The sequence below is a fragment of the Protopterus annectens genome, chromosome 3.part1 (genome assembly GCF_019279795.1).
Source record: "Protopterus annectens isolate FY-2018-M chromosome 3.part1, PAN1.0, whole genome shotgun sequence".
Taxonomy (NCBI): domain Eukaryota; kingdom Metazoa; phylum Chordata; order Ceratodontiformes; family Protopteridae; genus Protopterus; species Protopterus annectens.
The window spans coordinates 1,109,746,408-1,109,771,613 of record NC_056732.1 but is presented as its reverse complement, the minus strand read 5'-3'; the positions used below and the strand labels follow the sequence as shown (position 1 = coordinate 1,109,771,613).

At 39.9% G+C, this 25,206-nt stretch overlaps 1 protein-coding gene across 1 annotated transcript in view; it reads left to right on the top strand.

The window, feature by feature from the left end:
- Nucleotides 1–25,206, top strand: part of PTK2 (protein tyrosine kinase 2) — a 4,250,095-nt gene that overhangs the window by 373,487 nt on the left and 3,851,402 nt on the right. The window contains exon 2 of the mRNA XM_044067250.1: nucleotides 9,539–9,565. Coding sequence (XP_043923185.1) covers nucleotides 9,539–9,565 — 27 coding nt within the window. The remainder of the gene's footprint in view (nucleotides 1–9,538; nucleotides 9,566–25,206) is intronic.

Sequence of the window (25,206 nt, the reverse complement as noted above, 5' to 3'; positions counted from 1 at the left end):
ATGGGGGCTTCTTTCGCCCCCATTTTCGCAGATTTATTCATGGCTTATGTCAAGGAGCTCATTATTGATGATAGTTCCCCACAACGTTTATTTAAATGAAATTGACATCTGGAGGAGGTTCTTGGATGATTGCTGGATGGTATGGAGATCGGATGAGAGTTATCTGAAGGAATTCGTAGGTTATCTTAACGAAAAAAATGGGGTATTCAATTCACTGTTAGTTATCATTCTTGTAGGATCTTCCTTTTGGATGTATTGATTACTAGGAATACAGATCATACCTTAGAAACACAAGTATATAGGAAATACCCCCAATACAATTCCCTTCTCCATGCCTCCAGCTTTCATCCACCTCACATCTGCAGAAGTATACCTAAGTCCCAGTTTCTTAGAATGAAACGTATTTGTTCCAAGCCTGATAGTTATGTGCAGTATAGGGATGACCTTATTGATAAATTTAGGGATAGAGCTTACCAAACGGGGTTACATCTTGAGTGCTAGTAATACGGTCTCTTCACTAGATGGGACAGATACACTACAATATAAAGAACAAGGGATCAACCAACAATCTGTCAGCAGTCTTGTTACAACTTATGGTGGGAACACGGTGACTTTACTTAATATTGTTCAGAGACATTGGAACATATTAAGAGCAGATGACTATTTTTCCACCATTTTGGGAGACAGATGTTCGTTCTCATTTCGCAGGGGGAGAAACATAGGGTCCCAGTTGAGCCATTATAAACACATCAATCTACAGGGGTTTCTGGACAACTGACTATGGTTCGGGACTTACTTGCAGGTTGTGTACCTTGTGGCCACTGTACCCATTGTAAGGCTATGAACAAAACTAAGGAGTTTTCCAGTAGTAATACAGGTAATGTTTTTCAGATTCAATTCTTTGCGAATTGTGGGACATATTGGCTTATCTATTTACCTACCTGTAGTTTCCATGCCTTTTATGTTGGACAGACGTCTAGACCCCTTTGGTTCCGTATTTCAGAACACTTTAGTGGGACAGGAAATAAAAAACCCAGTAATGCACTATACAAACATACACTTAAACATCCTAATGCTACATTCAGATTTACAGTTATTAACAAAATCATGGGCAACAGGGCTAACAAAGCTGGATGGCATAGCCTTTTGAATTCAAAAGAAAAGAAATGGATAATTAAGTTAGGGGCATTATTTGCACCTGGTTTGAATGAACATTTGTAAGTAACCAATCATGCTTTAGCATCAATTTGTATGTTCACTGTAAAAGGGACTACAGTTTTCATTTTATTGTAAACACTGAAGAAGGCTGATATTTAATTGAGCCAAAACCGATCTGTTTATTATGCTTTAATAAATTTATACAGCTTGCCATGATCTGCTGGTTTTGTTTTATTTTTTGTATTTTGTTTTGAGACATGCAGTTGCCGTACGGGCAGGATATCACTTCAGTTTGAAATTTTGTTTTATGCCTGTAGTACATCAGAACTTTACCGGCATGTGAATTATAAGGTAGCTTTGACTAAGTATCAACACAAAAAAAAGTGCAAGTAGAAATTTTTAGCTTATCAGAAGAATGTAATATGTTTTTAAAATAATTTTGGTGTCTTGCAGCTTATTGAGTCATGTGATAGGAACTTGCATTTTGAATGGTATGTAAAGATTTGCATTCAGTGTAAGTTTATGTTGATCTTCATGTTTCACTGTTGCAGTCATCACATTTGTGTTACCTACTTGCAGTATCCCTCAGTCGGCCTGATTAACAAAGTCTTGGGTCCTGCGTCAGTTGCTGTCCCTTGTTCCGTGACATCAGGTCATCAGGGGGTATAAAACATGCAGCCGACGCCATTACATCAGTCATTCTTGCCGTGCGGTGCCCAAAGCAGAAGCAGTTTGCAAGTGCCGGTCAGCCGACTCCTGAAATTTTTGTTTACGAGTTTCAGAACTGAAGTCTTCAACTAAAATCTAAGTACCCCATTGGGGAAACTTTTTCTTGCTCTAAACCGATGTCGGTAAACGTAAATAACTGCATTACTTGTGGAAAGCAAATACTTCATAAAGATTTTAATTCGTACTATATTCCTTGCCTAAGCCCTGACCACGACGTACCTCGCTGTCGGTTTTGTGCCTTATTTAAACCATGAACTATCAGTCGTCTGTATATTTTTGCTTCTAAATATTTTGCTCAGTTCAATTATCCTGATATGTCTTCGGTAAGCCATCCGACTACCAACATTAAAAAAGAATGCAAAGATAAAGACAGAGACAGGCTGTCTATGTCCAAAGCTGCCAACGACGCTTCTCCTAAGCCAGTCGCCAGTTCATCAGTACTCAGTGAGGCGCTTTTGCAGCCCTTGATACTCGCTACTTCAGATTCGCTGGCCTCTACTGAGACCCATTCAGAGTTCGGTATGGTGCAAGATGCTTCAACTGTGGAACCTGCGGATGTCTCTACCTTGGATGGGTCTGGAGCTGCTGTGCAGGCAGCGGCTTCTGAGGGTGTATTAAGGCTTATTAAACCGATGCCGCCATCTATTCCAAGGCCTAAAACTCGAACCATGCCTAGAAAACTGACACCCAGACCGCATGGTCAGGCCTCTATGCCTAAAAAAACGAATGATAAGAATGGCTGAAGATCTTATTACTTATTACTCCCTGGAGTTCTGTACATACTTTCACCAAGCATTACCATCTGCCAATGTTCTCTAAATCCAGAACTGGCTTTGCCACTGCAGTCTTGCAGGGCCTTATAGCTGGTCCTAATGCTATCTAAATGCCTCCTCCCATCCTTAGCTTTGGGAATCTACCCAAATGTGATGACTGCAACAGTGAAACACGAAGAACATAGTATAGTTGTGTACACTTAACATAAATGTAGATGTTAGAGTGTATTCACTGTTGCAGTCTTAGTTACCCTCCCTCCAGCCCCGTTACTTCTTTTGGCTATACCTCTACTCTCCTTTACTATGCTCAAAAGCTTTTTGGTGTATTTGCTTTTTTGTTGGAGGTATAACGTTGTATGTTTGTAGATTTAATTGCTTCCCATTAGGGGGGCACCTGACATCTGGGGCAAGAAAAACTGATGTAATGGCGTCTGCTGCATGTTTTATACCCCTGACGACCTGACGTCATGGAAGAAGGGACAGCAACCGACGCAGGAGTCTTTGTTAATCAGGCCGACTGAGGGCTACTGCAAGCAGATAACCCAAATGTGATGACTGCAACAGTGAATACACTCAACATCTACATTTATGGTAAGTGTACACAGCTGTACTTTCTGATGAATGCACAAGTTGCCGAAAGTGCTTAACATTAAACATTTGGATATATTCTCTCTCCTGGGGGGGGGGGGGGGAGGGTCTTTGTTTTACTTTCTTTTAGTGTATTTATTTTTGCATGAGGACTGCTATGTTGGTTTGCTCTTGAACTTCCCTTTTATTTTACTTCTGGTAGGGTATGTCAGTTTAGTACATTTATCTAGATGGGTGTAGAATTTATTCACTTAACTACTAGCTATGCTAGCATTTTGGGAGTTGTACTTTAATTTTGAGACTTCTTCATAGAACTTGTAGGAGGTTAGCATGTTTGAAGTCTTTTTGAATACAGTGATCTTTGCATTTCATGGTTTGGGAATTTTGAAGTAGAAATTTACCAGTTTGTGGTCATACTTAAGTGGAGTGTGGGGGTATGTCAGTGGAATAGTGCATATTGATGCTACATCTGTTATGGCCAGATCAAAAATATTTTGATCTAGCTTTGATTGTGTTCTTTTGATAATTTGGTCCGGGAAGTTCTTGTTTATGAAATCAAGGAATGTTTGGACATAACCTACATTTGAGGTATAGGTATCTCAGCTTGCTGATGATTAGTTAAAATTAGTTAAAATTCTGCCAGAATGATGGAGTTCCCTTGTATCTGGTCTTCATCCAATATCTTTAGGAATCAAATCTGTTTTTCAAGGAGTACCAATTGGGTCTTGTAACATGCTATGATATCTTACTAAATAAAGAGTTATATCTCTGTAAGCTTTGTTTGTGGATCTCTAGGAATCTGCCTCAAGGTAATGTGGTCTTAAGAAATGTGGATAATGCACTGCAGTTCATATCTGGTCTAAAGGAGTGGTAGTCACAGAGCACATACAGAGGGAGTGGTTTCTGCACTTTTAAACCAAGGTTCATTAATAGCGTACACATGAATGTGGTCAAAATGAAGGGCCTCACGGTCTGGGAATTTATTTAGACTCCTTGTAGTTGAGCCAGTGGCACAGGAGCAGGGCATCTATCTGCTCCACTATCGACAAATGTTCATGAACAATTTAAGTCAATTGGTAGGGTCAGCCAGGGGCTGGATAGAATGAAGTGGCCTCTGACAGCTGTCTTATTCCAGAGAGGAGTGTTTATGGGAAACTGATGCCTGTGAGAACACTGATGGAGACCAGAAGCCTCAGAAGCAGCTTACTTAAAGGAGACAGCATGCTGACGGTCTGTCTTTAAATGCTGTGCACCACAAATAACATTTGTCAGTGCCACAGGCTGCAACTCCCCATAAATTCTCTCTTGCTTTCAAGACACTGTTGCCAAGTATCTTGAGGTCAATTCCCCAAGAGGTTAGAGGGCCCACCTGGTGAAGGGTTACATTCAAGGAAGAGTGGAAAAGAGCACATGAGTGATTCAGGGATGGGGGCAGCAACCAAGGGGAAAATCCAGATAGCTAAGAGAAGGGAGGAAGGTTTAAAAATGGGTATTTGTTGTCTGCTTCTTAAACACATTTTAAATCACGTTTGTTAAATAAGTGAAAATACTTGAGATAGAAAGGCATACTTAGGTGCCGAGACATTATCTGAGTAGAGAAGAACTCAACCAGTAAGGCGAATACAGAAAGAAAAGGAGGAAATCACAGTACAACAGAAGAAGAGACCGACTGGAACAAGAGAACTGACCAATGTAAGAGGAGAGGGAGATGTAACTAAATAGTAAAAGGTAGACCTTGTAGAAAGAGAACAAAAAGGATGGAAAAGGGATCAGGTTTAACATAGAAAGGGAGGCTATCAAAGGAAGCAGTAAGGAGGACCGACATCTTACATCTAAATGGAACAATGGTGTACATTTCAGGAAGTGTCGTAGAAGATAGCCATTGAGATGATGGTTCTCTTCTACAAAACTTCATGAAGTGGGCCAGTGGGAGGAGATGATCTTGGTAATTGAAGAATTAGTTACAATAAGGTAATAGTCTTGGCAAGGGAGACAAAAAAAAAAAAAGGTTTCATTAAAATCTGTCTTGGTGCTTGGATTTAGTAAGATAAGGAGCAGGTTGCCATGTGTGGAGGGGTGGACATATTTTCTGGCACTCATGGCCTGTCAGATATAGTAGAAAACAGGTCTAGAACGGTGGCAGAAATGGAGACTCCAGGTGAGGGGGGTTGATACCATCATTTCCTGAAGTGTTTATCTTCCAGAATGATGAAGTGGACTAGTGAGCAAAATGGCTGGCTGTGGCAAAGGACAAGGGAAAAGGACTTGAGATTATTAGGGGAAAAGGAGCTATGTTATTGTTGGAGCCAACGTAACCAGAAGGGACCATGATGCTCAAAATGTGCTGGAAATTTACATCTTAATGATCATGCTTGTAAACTGAGAAGGAGTAGTTGAAGGGAGTGCAAGAAGCAGAACAGAGTAGGCTTTAGTTAGATGGGGAAATCTGACGCTGAATACAGTAGAAGAATATGCAAGACTGAATTGGAGCATACCATAGGAAAGATGATAGAGGAGCTACAAGCAATAACACATAAGGGAAAATGAATGTTGCCGGTGTTACTTAAATGTGTCAGTGACAACAAAGAGAGAGGAATTAAAGGTGCCAGGGTATAGGCAGTTTGGGGTGACATAAAAAGAGCAGCTATAAAATTATAAAATTAGATTTCATGGAGGATTCAAGTTAGATGCAGGAGAGAGGCTGTAGAGAGATGCACGAAGAAGAAGAGGGCAAGAAGCTCAGAAAAAAGTAGAGCAGTGGAGTAGGAGGCAGATAGTTTTATTGTTTGGGGATCTCAGTCTGCTAGGAACAAACTGAAAGATTCCAAGCTACAGGATAGAGAAGGGAGTGAAAAATAATTAAGGTCTTGGTCCATGAACAGCTCCACTATCTGGTGGGTATGATACTATACCAGGAAAGATAGAATTGTGGATATGGTCCTGACCAAAATGATCTGGGTCTTGTATGTCCAGGAGAAGATATTATTAGTTAAGCATTGTTCACAGATGGGATATGTACATTATATCAGATATTCTTTGCAAAGGTTTTTTTCAAACATCTTTAGTTATTTCCGTATTTTGTAACTAAATGTGACTTCATTTGTTGAGATTGTAGAACTTTGTGGGTAAAGAAGTTTCCTATTTCACCGAAGATGGAGCACTCTTGAAAATAGTAGATTTAATGAAGCAAAGGTGCAGTTGGAGCCTACAACAAAATGTAAACCTGCTCAATGAGTTATGAATCCATCAGACGACTGTGTACTTTGGAGTGGGCAGGATGAGGGGGACAGAATCTAAATACAAAGGCAGTGGTGTGGGACATAAACAGGATGGAATAAGCTGAGTTAAAAGAGGTCAGAGGTGAGTTGAGTGTTTGGAAGGAAAATGAAAGTATGAACAAACTATTGAAATAATTTGAAAAAAGAGTGGGGAAGATGAGAAGTAAACTACTGTGACTACCTATAAATCTAAGGCTTGTTATTAGGGTAAAAGATAGGATATGCAAGGAGTGGAAGGAAATTAGTGGGGAGGTGGAGGTAAGCACTGTATACGAGGCAGGCAGAAAAGTAGCTAAAGATCTGAGGTCAGCAAAAGAACAAGTTAAGAGCACTGCAGAATGGGGCTAGAAGGTTGCGTAAAAGCTTTTTAGATACAGAAGAGGAAAAGGAAGGCCATGCCTGGGCAGGATGAGTATGTTTGTTGAGGGACATCACAGTATATTGGGAAAAAGGTATATTAAAAGGATACCTTGCTCAGCCTTCAAAGATGCAAGGGAGGGAAGGTGCATTCTTCTGTGACACTTTTTTTCGTTTTGGAAAGATTTATTAACACAGTTAAGAGAATTTCAACACTGTATAAATAAGCATGATTCAGATTAGTTTTTTAATTTTAATTGCAATGCTTCATGTTATTTTATAGAGTTTTTTTTTTATTTTTATGCATTTGTTAACCAGGTAAGCCCACTGGATGCAAGTGTCCCTTTTCAGAGGTGACCAGGGACCACTGTCCTGTTAAGTAACTTGCTTAGAGTGGCTCAGTAGACAAGTCGAGGCAGAAAGAATCAAACCCTGTTCCTTGGATTATAGGAAAAAAGTCATTAACAGCTCACAGCCTTAATCCTGTGCATTAACTGCCAGACCAGATAATAGAATTGCACATTTCAGATTCCATTTTGTTTAAGATATTTAGGAAAATGCAATGGTTATCAACTAGCATCTTGATTTTTTACTACAAAGGAATATTCTTTTGGTATGACTTTTCAGGATATGACTTACCATTTTTGTAGTGTTGGGTACCCAATCCAGTATATTGCTAATGCTTCAACACACATCAGGGATGCATTGTAGCAGAGAGTTAGTGTGACTAGTGGATGCACCTCATGAAATCAGTCATTAAGGGCATCTTTATAACCAGAGATATTACTTGTACCAAAATGTAAGTGAGACTGGTATGTTGACCTATTTTGTTAAACAGTGAAAAAAAAACATAATATTTAAAATATTTTTTAAGAACAAAATCACGTCTCAGGAGGCATGTTAGTAACTCTTCAAAAAAGTTTAATGGGGGCATAATTTTTATACTAAAAGAAATGTGTTTTATACAGCCAGTGGCTAAAAATGTTGAATCTTTTAAGAGTTTATCATTTGTAGCAGTAATTAAAATGTTTAGCCAAGTGCCCATGTGAAGATTTTTATGTTAGCAAGACTGTTTGTACTTTGAGACACCATAGCGCTGAACACAATGATGTAAATAAGCAAAAAAAAGTAACCTCACTTGGAAATAATAGAATACTGTATGTTAAAAAAATGCACTAAGGGTAAGCAGTTTCATCTGAAGATGTCATCCATGAGAAGAAATGACAAACACAGCCATTAAATAACTGCAAGCCGTAATGCCGATTTAAACATATGATGAAAAGTTAATCAGCTAAGTGGAATGTTTGGTGCAGGGTATAAAGCGGATACCCCAGTCTCATCAGTTTCTTTGTTTTTCCAGTTTTCTGTTGGTAAAACTGGTTTAAATTGAGTCAGTAGTGTTCTTACAGATGTGAATATTCAAATATGTTAATCTTTGAGAATGGTTTCTGAAATTAGTTCCTTTTGTACCTTTCAATTGTCCAGATTTTTTCCTCATCTTCTTGACCCATTTCTAATATGTAACAAGCAAATCATTGAGGACTGAAGTCAGAAAATAATAGCAGACATTTGAGCTTCGGATTTCATATCCTTTAGAAAATTCACGCTAAAGCAAAACCTATTAGTCTGCCAACTTTCTAAGTTTATAAGAGCAGTATTTAAAAAGTGTCCCAATTTTTGGGGCTTTGTCCCCCCGTTATTTGTGGCTTTGTCCAGATTTCTTGGTCTAAGAGGTTGAGAGGTATGGTTCCTTTTGTTCTTCTCAATTAATGTTATGGTTTTGGAATATCTTTCCCAGAGTCTGTACGTTGTTAGAAAGTAGTGAAAATTTATGATGTAGTCCCCAGCATTCGCATTAATCTGAAAGCAGATTACTGTGTGCACAGATTGAGGGTGGCAGATTTGCTCCAGTAGACATGATTGCCAAGTGCAGGTCTGGCATCTCTTCAAAGTCATTCAGAGATGTGCATAAATGGTAAGTACTTGCATAGTACCTCCTTTCTGTTTACGTCTAAGAACCAAGTGCTCCAGGTGATAAGGGCAAGGGTACTATGAATTAGAAACTGTAATAAGATGCTTATTTTGTGATGGGTTGTCACCATTTTTGTTGCTTTGAAGAACTTTCACACTTCGGAATGTGCTCTGACGTACTGATATGTTTCATCACCCCCTCTATTGGACAGTTACCTGTGGAGCAGAGGTAGAGAGGTATGGAGAATATTGTCTGAAATTTAGGAGTTACAGGTGGCACAGTAGCTCTGCTTGGCTGCCTCACAGTGCTCAGTCGTCCAGTTTAGTTTCCAGCTGAGGTGCCCTGTCTGTGGAGTCTACATGTCTTCCCCATGTCCATGTAGATAGGTTTATACAGGGAATTCTGGTTTCCCTTCCTCTCCAAGCACATGCTGTAGATGAATTAGTAATTCTGTAAATTTCCAGTCGATGTGCATGTTTTTTTGTTGAGTGCATGTGTGCATTTTGCAGTAGTCTGGTATCATATGCATTAGTTTATCTGCCTTGCACCCACTGGGTGTCAGGATAGGTTATGGGTCCCCTACAACTGGATAATGTGAATATTAAAAAGTGAACGATGATTATAAGCACCACACTCTGTTTGATTTTGTTGTTGTAATTTATTTTTCTCTTATTTTCTAACAGATATTTCAAGGCTGTCTTACCCTCCAGGTAAGTGCACTGTTGCACGTAGTTAAGAAAATGTGCAGAGGTACTGTTCATTTGTATAATGTACACAGTATAAAATAAATCATGCATGTGCTTTTGAGTAACTTACTGTCTGCTTACCATTTTATACAAAAGCTGTCATATTGTTTCATTGTTTGATTGTTTTTTGCATTCAGTGTGCTCATATTAATGAATTTAATAAAATGCTTTGATTTTATATGCATATCGTCATTTTCAAAACAATGCACTCAGAGTGGAAGAGTTTTAAATTGACAATTTTTTTTTATTTAATTTATTTGTTTCCTAATTCCACTTGTTCAAGTGTCAGTGTCTGAAATATGTTTAGAACAGCACATCGTGTGCTTTTGCTGCAAAAAATTCTGAAACAGCAAGTTGCAGAAGTCGTATAAATTAGATACTGTTAGAGATGTAATGAAGACTGACATTTGAGAGGTGAGGCCAAACATCAAAAGAGCTCTTTCTCAGATGTTAAGGTTTGTTTTCTTAGACAATTACAGGTCTGTGACAGAGGTAAGATTGTAGTCTGTCACTAGCAATTCTGTCCTATTTTTTCCTTGTCTCTTTGCTATTAAAAAAAAAGTTCTAGTTGAAACCAAGCAATCGTTAACTTGACTAATTCAAAAATGCATTTTAACATACATGAATTAATACAGTACACTGCATATGTTTCAGTATAAGTAAATCATTTGGTTTTTAGCCTCATCTAGTAATATAATTCTAATGCTACCTAAACTAACTATATACTGTTTAAACATTAAACCGAGAAGCAGAAGAATTGTGACCAAATAAACTACGAAAACTTCTAAGACCCTTTAGAAAGGACACAGGACCTGAATTAATGCACGTTTGTTGTACTTCTATATATACTGTTTATTTGGCATGTCAGATTTATTTTAGATATACAGAGAGACTGTTAGTCAAAAAGAGCCTGATGTTCAGGTTTTGCAGTTGTCATAGGATCATAGGAGATTAGTAGGTTAATGGCCTTGGAGCCCTTACAAGCCTAGCCAAGAGTTTATCCCCAAAAAAGAAACCTCAGTCAGCACTTGTCGGCCCTGTCAGTGAGGGACACGGGTGGAACCCCTGGAAAACATTTGTGGTTTCCCATCCACTCATCAAGGTTGCACTTGAAGAGGGCCTGCAATGTACTTTGTTTGACGTGTATGACAAGTGTGCTCCAGAGACGGGGCAGCCTCTGGGAGACAAACTTGTCTCTCCAGTAGGTTTTGTCAGTGTTACATATTAGATTTAGAGCTTTCAATCCGATAATGCTCAAGGAGTTAGACTTATGGATATGGAGCATCTCTAGTAGGGCAGGGTCTGAGATTGCCTTGTAGGTGAGACACAGATCACCTCTGAGTAATATGTACGATACCAAGTAGAGTGATAGAGATTTGAGCTTGTCCACATAGGACAAGTGTTGGAGGCCATGGATCCTCTTTGTGAGGTATTTCTGTGTTCTTTCCAGTTGGTGAGGTGTTTTGGAGAAGTGTATACCAAACAGGGTATTGTACTCAATTATTGGCCTAGTACCCAAGTCTCTCACCACAGATTGTGTGCTTAGGGGGTTGCCGTTGATGTGGTAATCAGTAGGGGCCGTGTTTTTGCCAAATGGTATGATGATACATTTTTTTGCATTTAACTTAAGACCATGACTTTGGCACCAGTCATTTGTTGTTGTGAGACCCTCTTGTAGTATGTTAACATAATTCGGGGAGTCAGTGATAGCACCCAACTTAGTCATCTGCAAACTTGGTCAGCCACAAGCCTTTTGTCTTTGCCTGGAACTCTGAGAAGTAGATGACAAACAGTAGGGGTCGCAGGACAGATCCCTGGAGAATACCACTAGTGACAGGTCTGCTGTCGGAGGTGAAGGCACCTATTTTGACCTTGTGGGTTCTGTCGGTGAGCCAGTTGGCCACCCACCTGATGATATAGGGATTTACGCCAAGTTGTGTTAGCTTTTCGATGATGGCCAAGTGGGAGATTGTGTCAAAGACTTTGGTCAAGTCAAGGTAAACCGTATGTACTGACTTTCCCTCATCCAGTACCTTGGTGACGGTCTTAAAAGAGTTAACCAGGTTCACCAGGCAAGATCTGCACTTGAAGAGTCTGAAATGGGTGGGGTCAAGTGCTTGGAGAGTGCCTATGTCCTTGTTTATGTGGTCCATGATAATATGCTCCATGGCCTTAGAGATCAGACTTGTCAAACTAATGGATCGATAGTTTCCAGGGTCAGTAGAGGCACCAACTTTCTGCAAAGGGATGAATGTGGCAGTTCTCCACCCTGCTGGAAATGAAGCCTGTACTTAGGCTATAGTTTAATAAGGTGCTCATGAATTTGTAAAGTATCTTTGCTGTATTTCTCCAAGAGTAATGCTGCTTTGGATGAGAATCTAAAATCCAGTGTTGAATCTTTTGTTTTATTGTGATTTAGTATTAATTGTATTACCATGCATGATGGTGTTTAATTCAGTAAATTCAAAAAGACAGCCAAATTAGGCTTTTTCCAGTTCTTGGTTGTTTTTCTAGCAGTTAAGACTTTAGTCTTTAACACACAAAAGACTAGGAGCATTAAATATGACCAGATGTTTGGGCACTTGAAATTTGAGTCCATAATGACTGAAAAAATGTGCCTCACAGCAAGAGGTCCTCGGCTGGGGTGCCTTCTGTGTGGAGTCTGCATGTCCTCCCTGTGGTTGCGTGGGTTTCCTCCGGGTGCTCCGGTTTCCTCCCACATCCCAAAGACATGCTGTAGTTGGATTGGAGACACTAAATTGGCCCTAGGTGTGTGTGTGTGTGTCTGCATGTGTGTGCCTTCTGTGGAAGATTGGGCGCCGGGCTGGCAACTCAACACTGTAAAGCTCCACTGCCAATCATGAGCAGACAGATGATCCGCTGTGGCGACCCCTAATCGGGGAAAAAGCCGAAAGAAGAAGAAGGATGACTGAAAAATGTCTGAACACTAATACAACATTCGTATAGGAAATCACATTAGCAAAAAGTATTTTGCCAATCTACCTTAATCATCTTGTACCTGAAAAAATTAACTGCAATCTGTACTTGTTATTTCACTAAGTCTGTGAGGGTATAGGATATTCTGTGTTTAAACTTCTAGGAGATGTTCTCCATTATGGTGACAAAGTTGTTTTACTTTCAGATTTCAGTGTTAGGGCTTTTTCAGGATCGCGCTGACTCAGATAATTTGCTTGGTTTAAGCAATTCCAGTATGTTTCTTATTTTTATTTACTTCTTAACCAGTTAGGTATACTGATCTTTTGACACCTTAAGTCACAACCCAAGCTCAGTGAGCAAAAATAAGAGAGAGAAACATTAGTACACTAAGTAACGTCAAATAAGAAAGATTACACTAATTGCAGCGTGGCAGTTTGTCACTGCAGCATAGGGACAATCGTAATGTAGACATAGATGCAATCCAATAAAAATTTTAAGCACAGAGAAATAGTAATTACATTGGGTAATAAAAGTAATGCTAAAGATGTATGTACAAATTACAAAGCATTCGGGTGCAAATAATTACTCCTGAATATGCTGAAACATTCATACAGTTTAAAATCTCAGCAATTGTCAAGAAAGCAGGTGCACATGGCTTCAATTTAGAGGTGATCTTTCAGTGAAACTTTAAAGGCTTCAGGCATTGTTTGTTTTTTCACTTCCCATGGTAGGTGCATCAAAGTGACAGGCCCTAAACTGGAAAGGTTGTTTTATAGTGTGGTGTGAAGAGTTCCAGGAAGTCATTCTGGCTATTTCTGAAAGAGTAAGTGATGACAGCAACTTTGTTTAATAATTTTAAAAAAAGTGTGCTAAGAAGTATTACCCTAGTTTGTACCGGAAATTATTTAGTACAGTGGTGCATTAGTGAATATGCTAACAATGAATATATAAATTTTGTCTTCAACTACATTTAGCCTTTTAGTATTGGAATGTAAGTGCAGAGCAAGTAGATCTGTATTCCAACTTTGGGGGGAAAAAGGATATTTCTTGCAGTGCCTATGTGGGCTGTAGGTGACAGAAGTTGAGAGATCCAGTAGGACAATTTTACTTGTGGTGGAACTTTGCTGCTATTGTTCAGTGTATATTGAAAGAGATCAAGAAAGATCCAAAGTTAGTCCCATGTAATTCTGTACAGTGACATTAGGGATGGAGTTCCCAACATTGTCTTAAGTACTGTATCTGTGGTTCAGCAAAAATTTTTTTTTCAAAAACATTTTTATTTTGTTTTCATTATAACCATACGCAAATGTGCGTATAACAGAATTCAATAAAACTATTTACGATATTTACATTCATCCATGATTAACAATCATTTTATCCTTGAGAAGTTATCAGCATTTGTTCAAAAGGTTTTCCAATTTTTGCCATGCTATCTTTTTATGAGTAATGTTATGAGTTTTATAACAAACCATTTGCAGTTCTTTTTTACACCTTTTGCTAAATTAATAAAATCTTTAAACGTCAAGTCTTGTTTATTTTTCCAGTTCAAAGTAATAACTTTTCTTGCAATTGCAAGAATTGACCAGAGTAACTGAATCTGAGATTTAGGAGTTACATTAGGTATAGGAACATTAAATAGGATTAGTGAGATAGAAATATGAAAGTTATCAGACCATAAAGCATGAACATGTGAACCCAGTTGGCCTCTAGTAATTCATCACATATACTTTCAATGTTTTTGAGTTTAAGATTTATTTTATGTGCAGTACAGAAACTCCTATTCATAATTTCCATGTATACAATCTCCACTATAATGAAGAAAAGATACCATACGTAGACTTCAATAACATTTTTTTTGGATTCATCAGATATTTGTTCTCCATTAATCTTTACATAGTAATTCCAAAAATCTGAGTCAAACTTGAGTGTCTTCTCTTAGTATCTTATAGATAGGTGAGATGCTTAATTTTTGATTATCTGTCTTTTCTAGACACCTAATAAAAAGCTAAATCAAACTGGGTATAGATTCAGTCTCTAGGTTGATTGATACTCTCATTTTGTTTTTTATAAACTGCCGCAATGAGTGTATAAACAGTCTTGACAATTATCAAAACTACATAAAAGAGGGTTTAGTGGTTTAATACTTTTATTTTGAATAAACTGATGCCAGAATATCAAGTTATTGTCCTTTAATTTTTGCATTGCATTAATATTGAAAGAATCTAGGCAATCAGGAGTATGTTATAGGGAATATAAGAACTAGAAATTGTTTAATGTTGTAATTGCAATCAATTATATTTTTAAAGTTATTAAATATTTGATTAATGCCATAAGAAAAATGATCAAACTTCTTATTAAATAAACAAAATTCACGTAAAAGCCAATGAACTCTACTTATTCCATATTGTTCCTTAAATTGATTTTCTATAGTTCTGACAACAGTTATATGAATCTGCTGTATTGTTCTCCAATCAGATGTATAGGTAGGTGTGATCCAATGTAATATTACATTAATTATAACCGATATGGAAGAAAGATCTAAGCTAGAGAATGGTATCACATTACTGTTCCAAGCTTTAATGTGGCATTTATATGCAGTCCTAGGTTTTAAGGGGAACCATAACAATTTAAGTAGCATGGAATCTAATTTTTTAAATAAGGGGATAGTATCAGTGACTGTACATAAAACAAAATTTTAGGTAAAATTATTTTAATTAAAGAGAGCATATCCTCCATTGTGAAGAGCATTTTATTCCATCTTTTGATTAGTTCAGTTTGTTTGTGTCTTTCGGCTTTTCCCAGTTAGGGGTTGCCACAGTGGAACTCCAGTCTGCTAATGATTGGTAGTTGATTTTTATGTGCCGAGTTACCAGCCCTGACGCACAACCTTCAACGAAGGTATGCCCATTAACGCATGTCTCCACGCAGAAGACGCTCTAGCTGAGAATCGAACTGGACAGTGTCTTACTGTGAGGTGACAACACTACCACAGCACCACCTAATGGTGGTTATTAAATTATTGCAGTTTAGTTTAACAGACTCTTTCCATGTACTCTTTATACTAATACCCAAATATTCTAACACATCATTCTCCCAATTAAACCGGCTATTCTCTCTTAGGTTTTTGTTGATCTATTTGTTAATTAGTAATGTTTTGAATTTATTATGATTAAATTTAAGCCCTGAAATGCTTTCAGACTTGCTTAAGGTATTTATAACATCATGCAAAGTACCATCAATATCACCCAACATTAACATATCATCAGCAAATAATTGTATCTTAGGACAATAGTCCTTATTAATTTAAAAGCCTTTTATATTTTGCTTGTTTCTAATATATGTAGCAAAGGGTTGAATTGAAAGATCAAACAATAATGGCGACAAAGGACAACCTTGTCTAGTTCCCTTGAGGATTTGTAGTGGTGAGGATAGATATGATCCAATTTTTACATAAGCTTGTGCCCCACTATAAATTTTCATTAATTTGTTGACAAAATCTGAGGAGAATTCAAAGCCAATTAGAATTCTTTGTAGATAAGACCAACTGATAGAATCAAAATCCTTTTCTATGTCTAGGCTAATAGTAGATGTTAAGTTGTCAATCTCGCCTTCATTCTTGCTGGATGGGTTCGGAGCCGATCCTCTGCTCCGACTCGGCACTTGCTAAGCTTGAGAACTCCTTTTACCAGCTCGAGGCAACCCTATATCCCATGATGCAAGGCGAGACTACCTCAGATCTCGTTTGCCGCTTCGCGAAGAGGTCTCTTTTTTGCCAGCTCAGGTGAGTTTTCTAATTCAACAGGTTATTCAAGGGTAATTCTCCCCTTTTCTTATTTTGGTTAGTTTATATAATAGTGTGTATACCTATACTATAGTACCCACCCTATATTCCTCTTTTTGGGTAAAAGTTTATTTTTGCCTTTCTGTTAGGCCTAAGCCTCCCAGTTCATTAATCCCTGTCAGTTTGAGTGTGTTTTGGGGTTAATTGTGTGACTTTTGTTGAGTGTGTGTTTTGTCTTTTCTTAGACTATGTCTAAAGAAGGAAAGGTCTCAGGCTTCAAGAAGTGTGACTCGTGCTGTCAGAAGATGTCTCTGACAGATGGTCACAATTCTTGTGTTTACTGCCTGGGGCCTTTACACCTGCAGGACTCCTGTGCTATATGCCATTCTTTTAGCCAGAGAGTCCTGCAGGAGAGGAACAAGTTGATCCTCCGTGGCTTATTAAAGCCAGAAGGTTCACCGACAAAGACTGGGTCGGGTAAACCTTCCAAGCCACCTAAGGTTCAGGCTACGGTTGTTAAGCCTTCCCCGGTGGCTTCGACTCGAGTCGAGATCGGCTCGGCTGGAGCCAATCTTTCTACCACTGATATGGTAGTGTCGGTTCTTTCCGGCTCCGACACACAGTCTCCAGTTTCCTTGTCGGCACCGGCTGGTGCCGAGGTGTTATCCAGCATCGGAGCCGAAAAGTCTTCGGCTCCATCTGGAACCGAGAGGTCGTCGGCTCCGATGGCTCCGTCCAAGAAGAAATCTCGGTCCCCTTCTCTGGAGTCGATTCGCTCGGCTCCGAGGTCTCCTCTTTTATCGGAACGGAGTCATCGGAGCCGATCTTCGAGATCTTCCAGGCTGTCAGACCACAATTTAGAGAGGGTGGTAAGCAGGCTGTTGAAGTCACAGGCACTAGAACAAATGCTCCACAGCCCGTCTCAACAGACTTCGGCTATTGCTCTTCCCCTTGAACTTCCTCCTCCGACTCTCCTCAAGAGTTCGGAGCCGGAGCTTTTCGGGACAGTGACCGTGTCGGCGCCGGGGCCGATACATCCCCTTTCGGCTCCGTCGTCTTCGGCTCCGATCTCCTCCATGAGACCTTCCTTGGAGGGATCCGGTCGTCGAGTTTCCCTTGTCGGCTCCGAGGGGGCTAGTGGCATCGGACCCTTGTCCGACCCTGCTCTCCCTCTCGGAGCTTCGGCTTTGGTGAGCTCGGCACCAACATCGGCTTCGGAGCCTTCTGTTTCAGTGGAGCCAGGAATTCCTGTCTCTTCAGAGCAGGAGTATTCTGGTCTCCCTGGGAGAGGAGCCTTTGAGGTGATGAGGAGTGTCCTGGCACCTGAGCCATGTCAACGGTCCATTCCTTTAGCCCCTCCCTCTTCGGTGCCTGTTGATGTCTCTTGCCAGCCTCTTGCTCCCAGGCCCAGGGATCCATCGCCCCAGGTTTCCCCATTGGGAATAACTTCCTCTTCCGAGGTTTCTCCTGATCCCACAGGAGAACCCCCGCGCAAGAGGATGTGTAAGAGGAAACACACAGACTCCCCTGAGTCTACAACATCAGATACCGACTTAGATGAGTCGGAGGGTTCCCCCGGTCCCCCTCTGAGGATGTCTCCTTTTCAGACATCCTGGAACTCCTCAAACAGAGGGGGAACTGGCCTTCCATTGACCCCTCCGAGGATGAGTCGATATACCTGGAGGCGTTTGGATCCCAACCCTCCACCTCCTGGGTGTCTCCGCCTTTCGACCCACTCATGCAGGTATTGGCTCGGAAGGCGTGGGCAGCCCCGGATTCTGTGGAACCTGTCCCCAGGAGGCCATCCAAATTTATTATGGCCCCTTCAGACAAGCAGTTTCTTTCTAAGGGCGTCTCTGTGGATGCTATGGTGGTGGCGGCCACCAAGAAGGAACTTGCGGATCCTTCCGTGCCTGTCCATCCTCCTAACAAAGACTCTAGGACCATGGATAGGTATGGCAAGCGGATGTTTTCTTCAGCGACCTTTGCTATGCGTTCGCTGAACTACCTTTGTCATTTCACCAGACTTAAGAGAGACATTCTCAAAGAACTAGGTGAGGTGGTTCAGGATCCTTCGGCTGCTGGGGCTCAAGACAAGATTGCCTCACAGCTTGCAATCCTAAATTCTTTAACCAACTCCTCCATGCGGCTCATATCCTATGCGGCCGATGGAGCGAGTAGAGCCGCAGGCACAGGAGTGGCACTTAGGCGTCAGGCCTGGATGCAGCTTTGTAATTTCGCGGACCCCTTCAAGGCGTCCTTCACCAATACCCGCTTTGACGGTTCAGCTTTGTTCGGACCGCAGGTGAAGGAGACCTTGACCAGGTGTGAACAAGACGGCAAAACCCTTTCTGCCGTAGGAGTCCATTTTTCCACTCCGTCAAGACCCTATCCCAAAGGTCAGAAAGGAGGAAAAATGTGGTTCCGTAAAGCCCAAGGAGTTACGCCGGACACACGTGGTCAGTTTACCCCCAGAGGCAGAGGGGGTAACAATAACAGACGCCACCCTAGAGGCAGGGGGGGTCCCCAGAATCAGGGTAGCAGGGAGCCTCTTCCTGACAAACCCTTTCAGCATCCCTGAGGTGTTGCCCAACTGTCCACCCTTGGAGGCAGTCGGGGGAAGGATATCGCTGTACCCATTAGCCTGGCATTCCCTCTCACAAGACATATGGGTACAGTCGATCATATCCGAGGGTTACAAAATCCCTTTCGAAAGGTATCCCGTACGTCACCAATCCCTTCCAGACATCTCACCCGGTCAAAGGGATTTGGCAAAACAGGAGGTCTCAAAGCTCCTAGAAAAAAGAGCCGTCCAAATAGTTCCAGCAGACCAAGTAGGATCCGGCATCTACTCAAGATTCTTTTTGGTCCCCAAAAGGACGGGAGATTGGAGACCGATTTTAGACCTGAGCAATCTAAACAGATTTGTCAGAAAGGCAAGATTCTGGATGGTCACGCTTCAGTCCATTCTGCCCTTTTTGGGCAAGGACAACTGTATGTGCTCGATAGACCTTCAAGATGCGTACTATCACAAAAGATACACAGACGCTCCAGGAGGTTTCTCCGCTTTCGGCTGGGGACCAGTCATTATCAATTCAGAGCCCTGCCCTTTGGCCTCACTTCAGCCCCCAGAGTGTTTACCAAATGCATGGCAGTGGTTACGGCTCATCTGAGACGTCAAGGATTCCAGGTGTTTCCTTATTTGGACGACTGGCTCCTCTCCGCCACCACCAAGCATCAGCTTCTTCAAAGCAGAGACTACACTCTGCAGATCTGCAAACAGTTGGGAATCTCAGTGAATTTCGAAAAATCTTCTCTGCTGCCTTGCCAATCTATCACCTTTATAGGCGCAGAACTAAACACCATCAGTATGTTAGCCAGACTAACAAATCAGAGAATTCTGGACATCCAAAAATACGTTCGGATCATATTACTGAGCAACAAGGTCAGAGCCAGATTGGTTCTGAAGGTTCTAGGTCTTATGGCTGCGGCCATTGTACTTCTACAATTAGCTCGCTTCCACATGCGTCTTCTGCAGTGGATGTTATTCACTCAGTGGTCATTCCAGAACCTACTCATGAGGCACGAAATTTTGGTTACACAATCGTGCAAGACTCATCTAACCTGGTGGATATCTTCTCCTCTGCTCCATCAGGGCCGACCGTTTGTTCCCCCAACTCCGGTTGCCACAGTCACCGGATGCCTCTCTGATCGGGTGGGGGGGGCATTATCAGGGCAGGATGGTCCATGGGACTTGGCAACCCACAGAATACCATCTGCACATCAATGTCCTGGAGATGAGAGCGGTGCTTTTAACGTTGCAAGCCCTCAACGACTTTCTTCCCTCGGGGACTATTGCAGTTCAAACGGACAACATGTCTGTAGTCTGGTACATCAACAAACAGGGCGGGACCAGGTCCTATCCTTTATGTTGAGAAGCTCTCAGACTTTGGCAATGGGCAATCTCCTCTCATCGGTTTCTGATAGCAACGCACATCCCCGGCAGGTCCAACCTCTTAGTGGACAGACTGAGCAGAGCTATTCTCATGCCTCACGAGTGGTCTCTCAAACAATCGGTAGTGGGACGAGATTTTTCAGAAGTGGGGCACCCCTTGTTACGACCTTTTTGCTACACCCCAAAACAGCAAATGCCCGGACTTCTTCACCCTCTTTCCCCTACCAGGCCATCCCCTGAGAGACTCTCTAACCCAGGATTGGCCCCGGGGACTTCTGTACGCTTTTCCCCCATTCCCTTTAATTCCACAGGTCATTCAGAAAGCTACTGTTTTGAGAGCCAAGTTGATTCTCATTGCCCCTTACTGGCCTCGACAAATTTGGTTTCGTCCCTACTTCGTCATCTCCTGGTGCAGCCTTGGCATCTGGACCCAGTTCCAGATCTTCTGATCCATCAAACGGGTCAACAGCACCGGGCCATTCGTTCTCTCAACCTCACTGCTTGGTTGCTCCACTTCCTTCCCTAGCCAGGCTTCCTATGATCTCTGATCCTGTCAGAGATATCATAATAGCTTCCTTAAAGTCGTCCACCAGAACGGTTTATGCTAGCAAGTGGCGACGTTTTTCCCTATGGGCAAACTCCAGGCGCATTGATCCCTTTACTGCGCCGGTGCATTCAATTTTGGATTTTCTGGCTTTTTCAGTCAGGATCTTCTTCTTCGACAGTTAAAGTCCAACTGGCAGCAATTTCTAAATATCATGTTGGCTTGCAAGATCATAACATAATGTCGCACAGACTATGCAAAGCTTTTCTGAGAGGTGTTTTTCTCCTAAAGCCTCCAGTAAAACATCCTTCTCCACAATGGGATCTGAATTTGATGTTAGCATCCTTGATTTTACCCCCCTTCGAACCGTCTGCTTCATGCTCCTTAAAGTTGCTGAACTGGAAAACAATATTCTTGGTGGCTGTCACTTCAGCAAGGAGGGTATCTGAACTACAAGCCCTCTGTATCCGTTCCCCATACTTAGTGTTTCACAAGGACAGGGTATCCTTAAGAACTAATCCATCTTTTCTGCCCAAAGTTGTTTCTCAGACTAATATTAATCAATCCATCGATCTACCAGTTTTTTCCCTAATTATTCGGACAGAGCTGAACAAAAACTTCATTTTTTGGATGTCCATCGTCAACTCATTTGCATAGAACTAAACAATTCAGGAAATCTGATCAATTATTTGTTTCCTATGCAGAAAACTGGAAAGGTCTCCCAGTGTCGAAAGTGACCTTATCCAGATGGTTGTCTTCTACCATTTCTTATGTGTATTCGCTCAGAGGCAAGCAACTACCCTCAAAACCGAAAGCGCATTCAACCAGGAGCCTGTCCACATCTACAGCTTTTCAGGATAGGCTACCCATTGATACCATTTGTGCAGCAGCTACTTGGGCCACTCCTCATACCTTTGTCTCTCATAAATTAGATTTGGCCTCCAGGGACAGAGCCAGCTTTGGTTCCACAGTTCTCAAGAGTCTGTTCCATTGAGCCACCCAGGATACAGGTGCTAGGGACGCGGTCCCATTCAGCAAGAATGAAGGCGGGATTGACAACTTAACATTTAGAAGTTATGTACCTACCATAACGTTCCATGTTAGTTGTCTTCTCTCGCCTTCTTTCTTGCCTCCCTCCTTCCCCCTGGCCTGGACAGATCTTGAAGGGCTTCTCTTTCTCAGGTTTCACTCTCCTGAGTCTTCAGTAGAAAGAGTCTATCTTAAGAACTTTTTGCCTAGTTCTTCTAGGCTAGTCTTTGCTCTTCCTTTGGGAATAGTATTATTTAGCAGGGTGTTATAGCTACCAAACGAGATCTGAGGTAGTCTCGCCTTGCATCATGGGATATAGGGTTGCCTCGAGCTGGTAAAAGGAGTTCTCAAGCTTAGCAAGTGCCGAGTCGGAGCCGAGGATTGGCTGCGAACCCATCCAGCAAGAAAGAAGGCGAGAGAAGACAACTAACATGGAACGTTATGGTAGGTACATAACTTCTAATTAGTTGTTTTTGCATGCTGTGTCTATTAATGATAGTAATTTAATAATGTTATCTTGCACTTTTCTATGAAGAATGAACCCTGTCTGATCATTATGTATTAGATTAAGTAAAATTTTCTTTATCCTGTTAGCTAATATTGTCATGTAAATTTTATAATCGGTGTTTAGTAATGAAATTGGCCTGTATGAATCACAAGATTTGGGATCCTTAGCTTGTTTTAATTTGGGGGAGATAATTGAGTATTTCCACAATGGGGTTATACATTTTTGCATAACCATAGTAAAGGCACTCATCATTTTCTTTATTGCATAATTCAGGAAAAATCTTAACTAGTTCAGGAATTATTCCATCCAGTCCTGGAGCTTTATTACCTTTGAAATTTTTTATTTACTCTTACACTTCTGTTAGTGTTATTTGTTTATTTAATATGTTATTTTGTTGCATTGACACCTTAGTAGTTATATTTTCTTGAATAAAAGTATTTATTACATCATCTGTCTCCAAAACTGATGTGTTATTATTTATATCTTTATAGTAGTTTTTGAACACTTATAATATGCCCATTAAGTTAGATGTACGCTTAACTAAACCATCACTTTTTATTTAATTATTATATTTAATCTCATTAATAAGATTTTGATTATTTTTTTGGATCTTACCGTTATTTTATGTCAATATTTTGGATTTACAGCATAAGATTGTAATTTCAGTTTTTCTAGGTTTATGGCTACCTTATGATTCAGAACTTCTAAGTATTTTTGATTTAACTTATTAATTTTGTTATGTGCTACTTTATTTGGTTTTGCGTCCATTTCTATGTTGTCTGTTTTTTGTAAGTATAAAAGTTCTTTGTCTCACACTCTCCTTTTTTTAAGGTACCAAGATTGTATTCTACCATAATAGCTAGATCTATCTATATCTATCTATCTATATATATATATCTATCTATCTATCTATCTATCTATATATATATATATATATATATCTATATAAAAACTTTAAAGGTATCCCATAGTATAGTATCAGTCACTTCACCATTATCATTTGTTTCCGTAAACATGTCTATTTCTTTCATTATCCATTCCCTAAAGTCATTTAACTTAATTATGAAAGCAGGAATTCTCTGTAGAAATCTTAATCTGTATGTGTAGTGAATGTAAAGTTTTATAGCATTATGGTCCGAAAATGGACAAGTCATTATAGATGCATCACTTATTTTAGAGTATATATTATTTGATACATAGACCTTATCAGTGTTTGTGTACCAAACTGATATGAATAGTGAGTATAGAATAAGGAATAATGTTCTCTTAAACCATGTATATCTCTAAGGTTCATCTGGTTTGTAAAGTCATTTAACTTCTTGAGGTGTTTAGTTTGATTTTACCATTTTTAGAAGTATCATTGCCTGATAATATACAGTTAAGATCACCTGTTGCTCTAATTTCCCATTTTGCATTTAAAGTAATCAGGTCCAGATATTTGTCAACATATTTAGCACTCAGTCCTGGTATCCAGTATGTATTAATCAAAGTATAATCCTTCCTATTGATTTCTAAAATAACCATGCTTAGCATCTCATCTTTGTCTGAAGTTATATCTATAATTCTTGGCATACTATAAGTATTTTTCCGTAGAATAAGAGTCCCCCTGCTCTTAGTCTTAAAACATGAATCAGCCAGAATGGTATAGCCATTGAATGAGTATTTTTGTAGATCTTTTTTTAATAGATGGGTTTCCTGTAAAAAGATGATCTGGACTTTATGCATTTTGATATATTTAAGCAAACCAGCTCTTTTGACATTATTGTTCAAACCATTAATATTTAATGATAAACATTTATAAGCCATTGACTATAATGTGTATGTTATTACTAACTGAAAGACCTTTCTTCCGTGTTAACTTGAAATCTACTGAAAACTTACTTATCATGGATGCCTAATGTGTATTTAAGCACTACTTTCAAAAAACAAAAACTATTTACAAACGTATACATGAAACATAAACTTTCTGGTTCAGTTAAAAACTTAACTAAACCATCCATCCACCACCTCTCCAATACCAAACCTCATAAATTATCCATCTCTGCTTAGAATATAGTATAAAAACAAAAAAGAAAAGCATTATGAAAGCAACTAAAGAAATCTGAATCCATGAAATATACATTATGAGTGTGTCCAATATATCTGAAGCTATGTAAATGTCACATATGATAATAGGACCTCTAATATGTAGATATGCCAGAAATACACATCAGATCAAAGTATGTATAAACGTTAGAAGCTGAAGGTTAAGAAGATTGTCATTATTTCTAAGACTTTTCAAGAAACATCAGATAATTTAACCATTTTGTCAGTCATCTATCAAACATTTTTCATGTAAGGATCTGTTGAATATAGATATATACACACAACACTTATTACAACATCACTATTATATTTTGCAATTATACACATATTACTCATATGTATTAACAATATCTATGGTGATGTCTTTCATCAGGAAAGGGGGGGAGGGGGTCTCACAACCCTCTGCTTAGTTACTAAAGATTTAGTTATATAACATAAGTCTGATGTTAATATGCATAATGAGTTTTCTAATGCAGCGCCTAGTTCACTTGATGTCATTTAGTTAGTAATAGTGTCATTGAATCTTCAGAAGGTATGCATCTATACGAGAACATAGGCATTTTCAAAGGAGTTAAACACTTTTATCAGAACTAATTATTTACTATTTAAAGTATCTAGTGAAGGATAACAGAAACTCAAGAGAAAAGAATTCTAAGTACAACCATTTAACAAGCTCAAAAGGTCAAATGATGTAACCACTGTTGTTTCCTCAAGCTGTAGCTTCATAAACTTGTTAAAAAGTATCTAAATAGGCTCATGCACAACG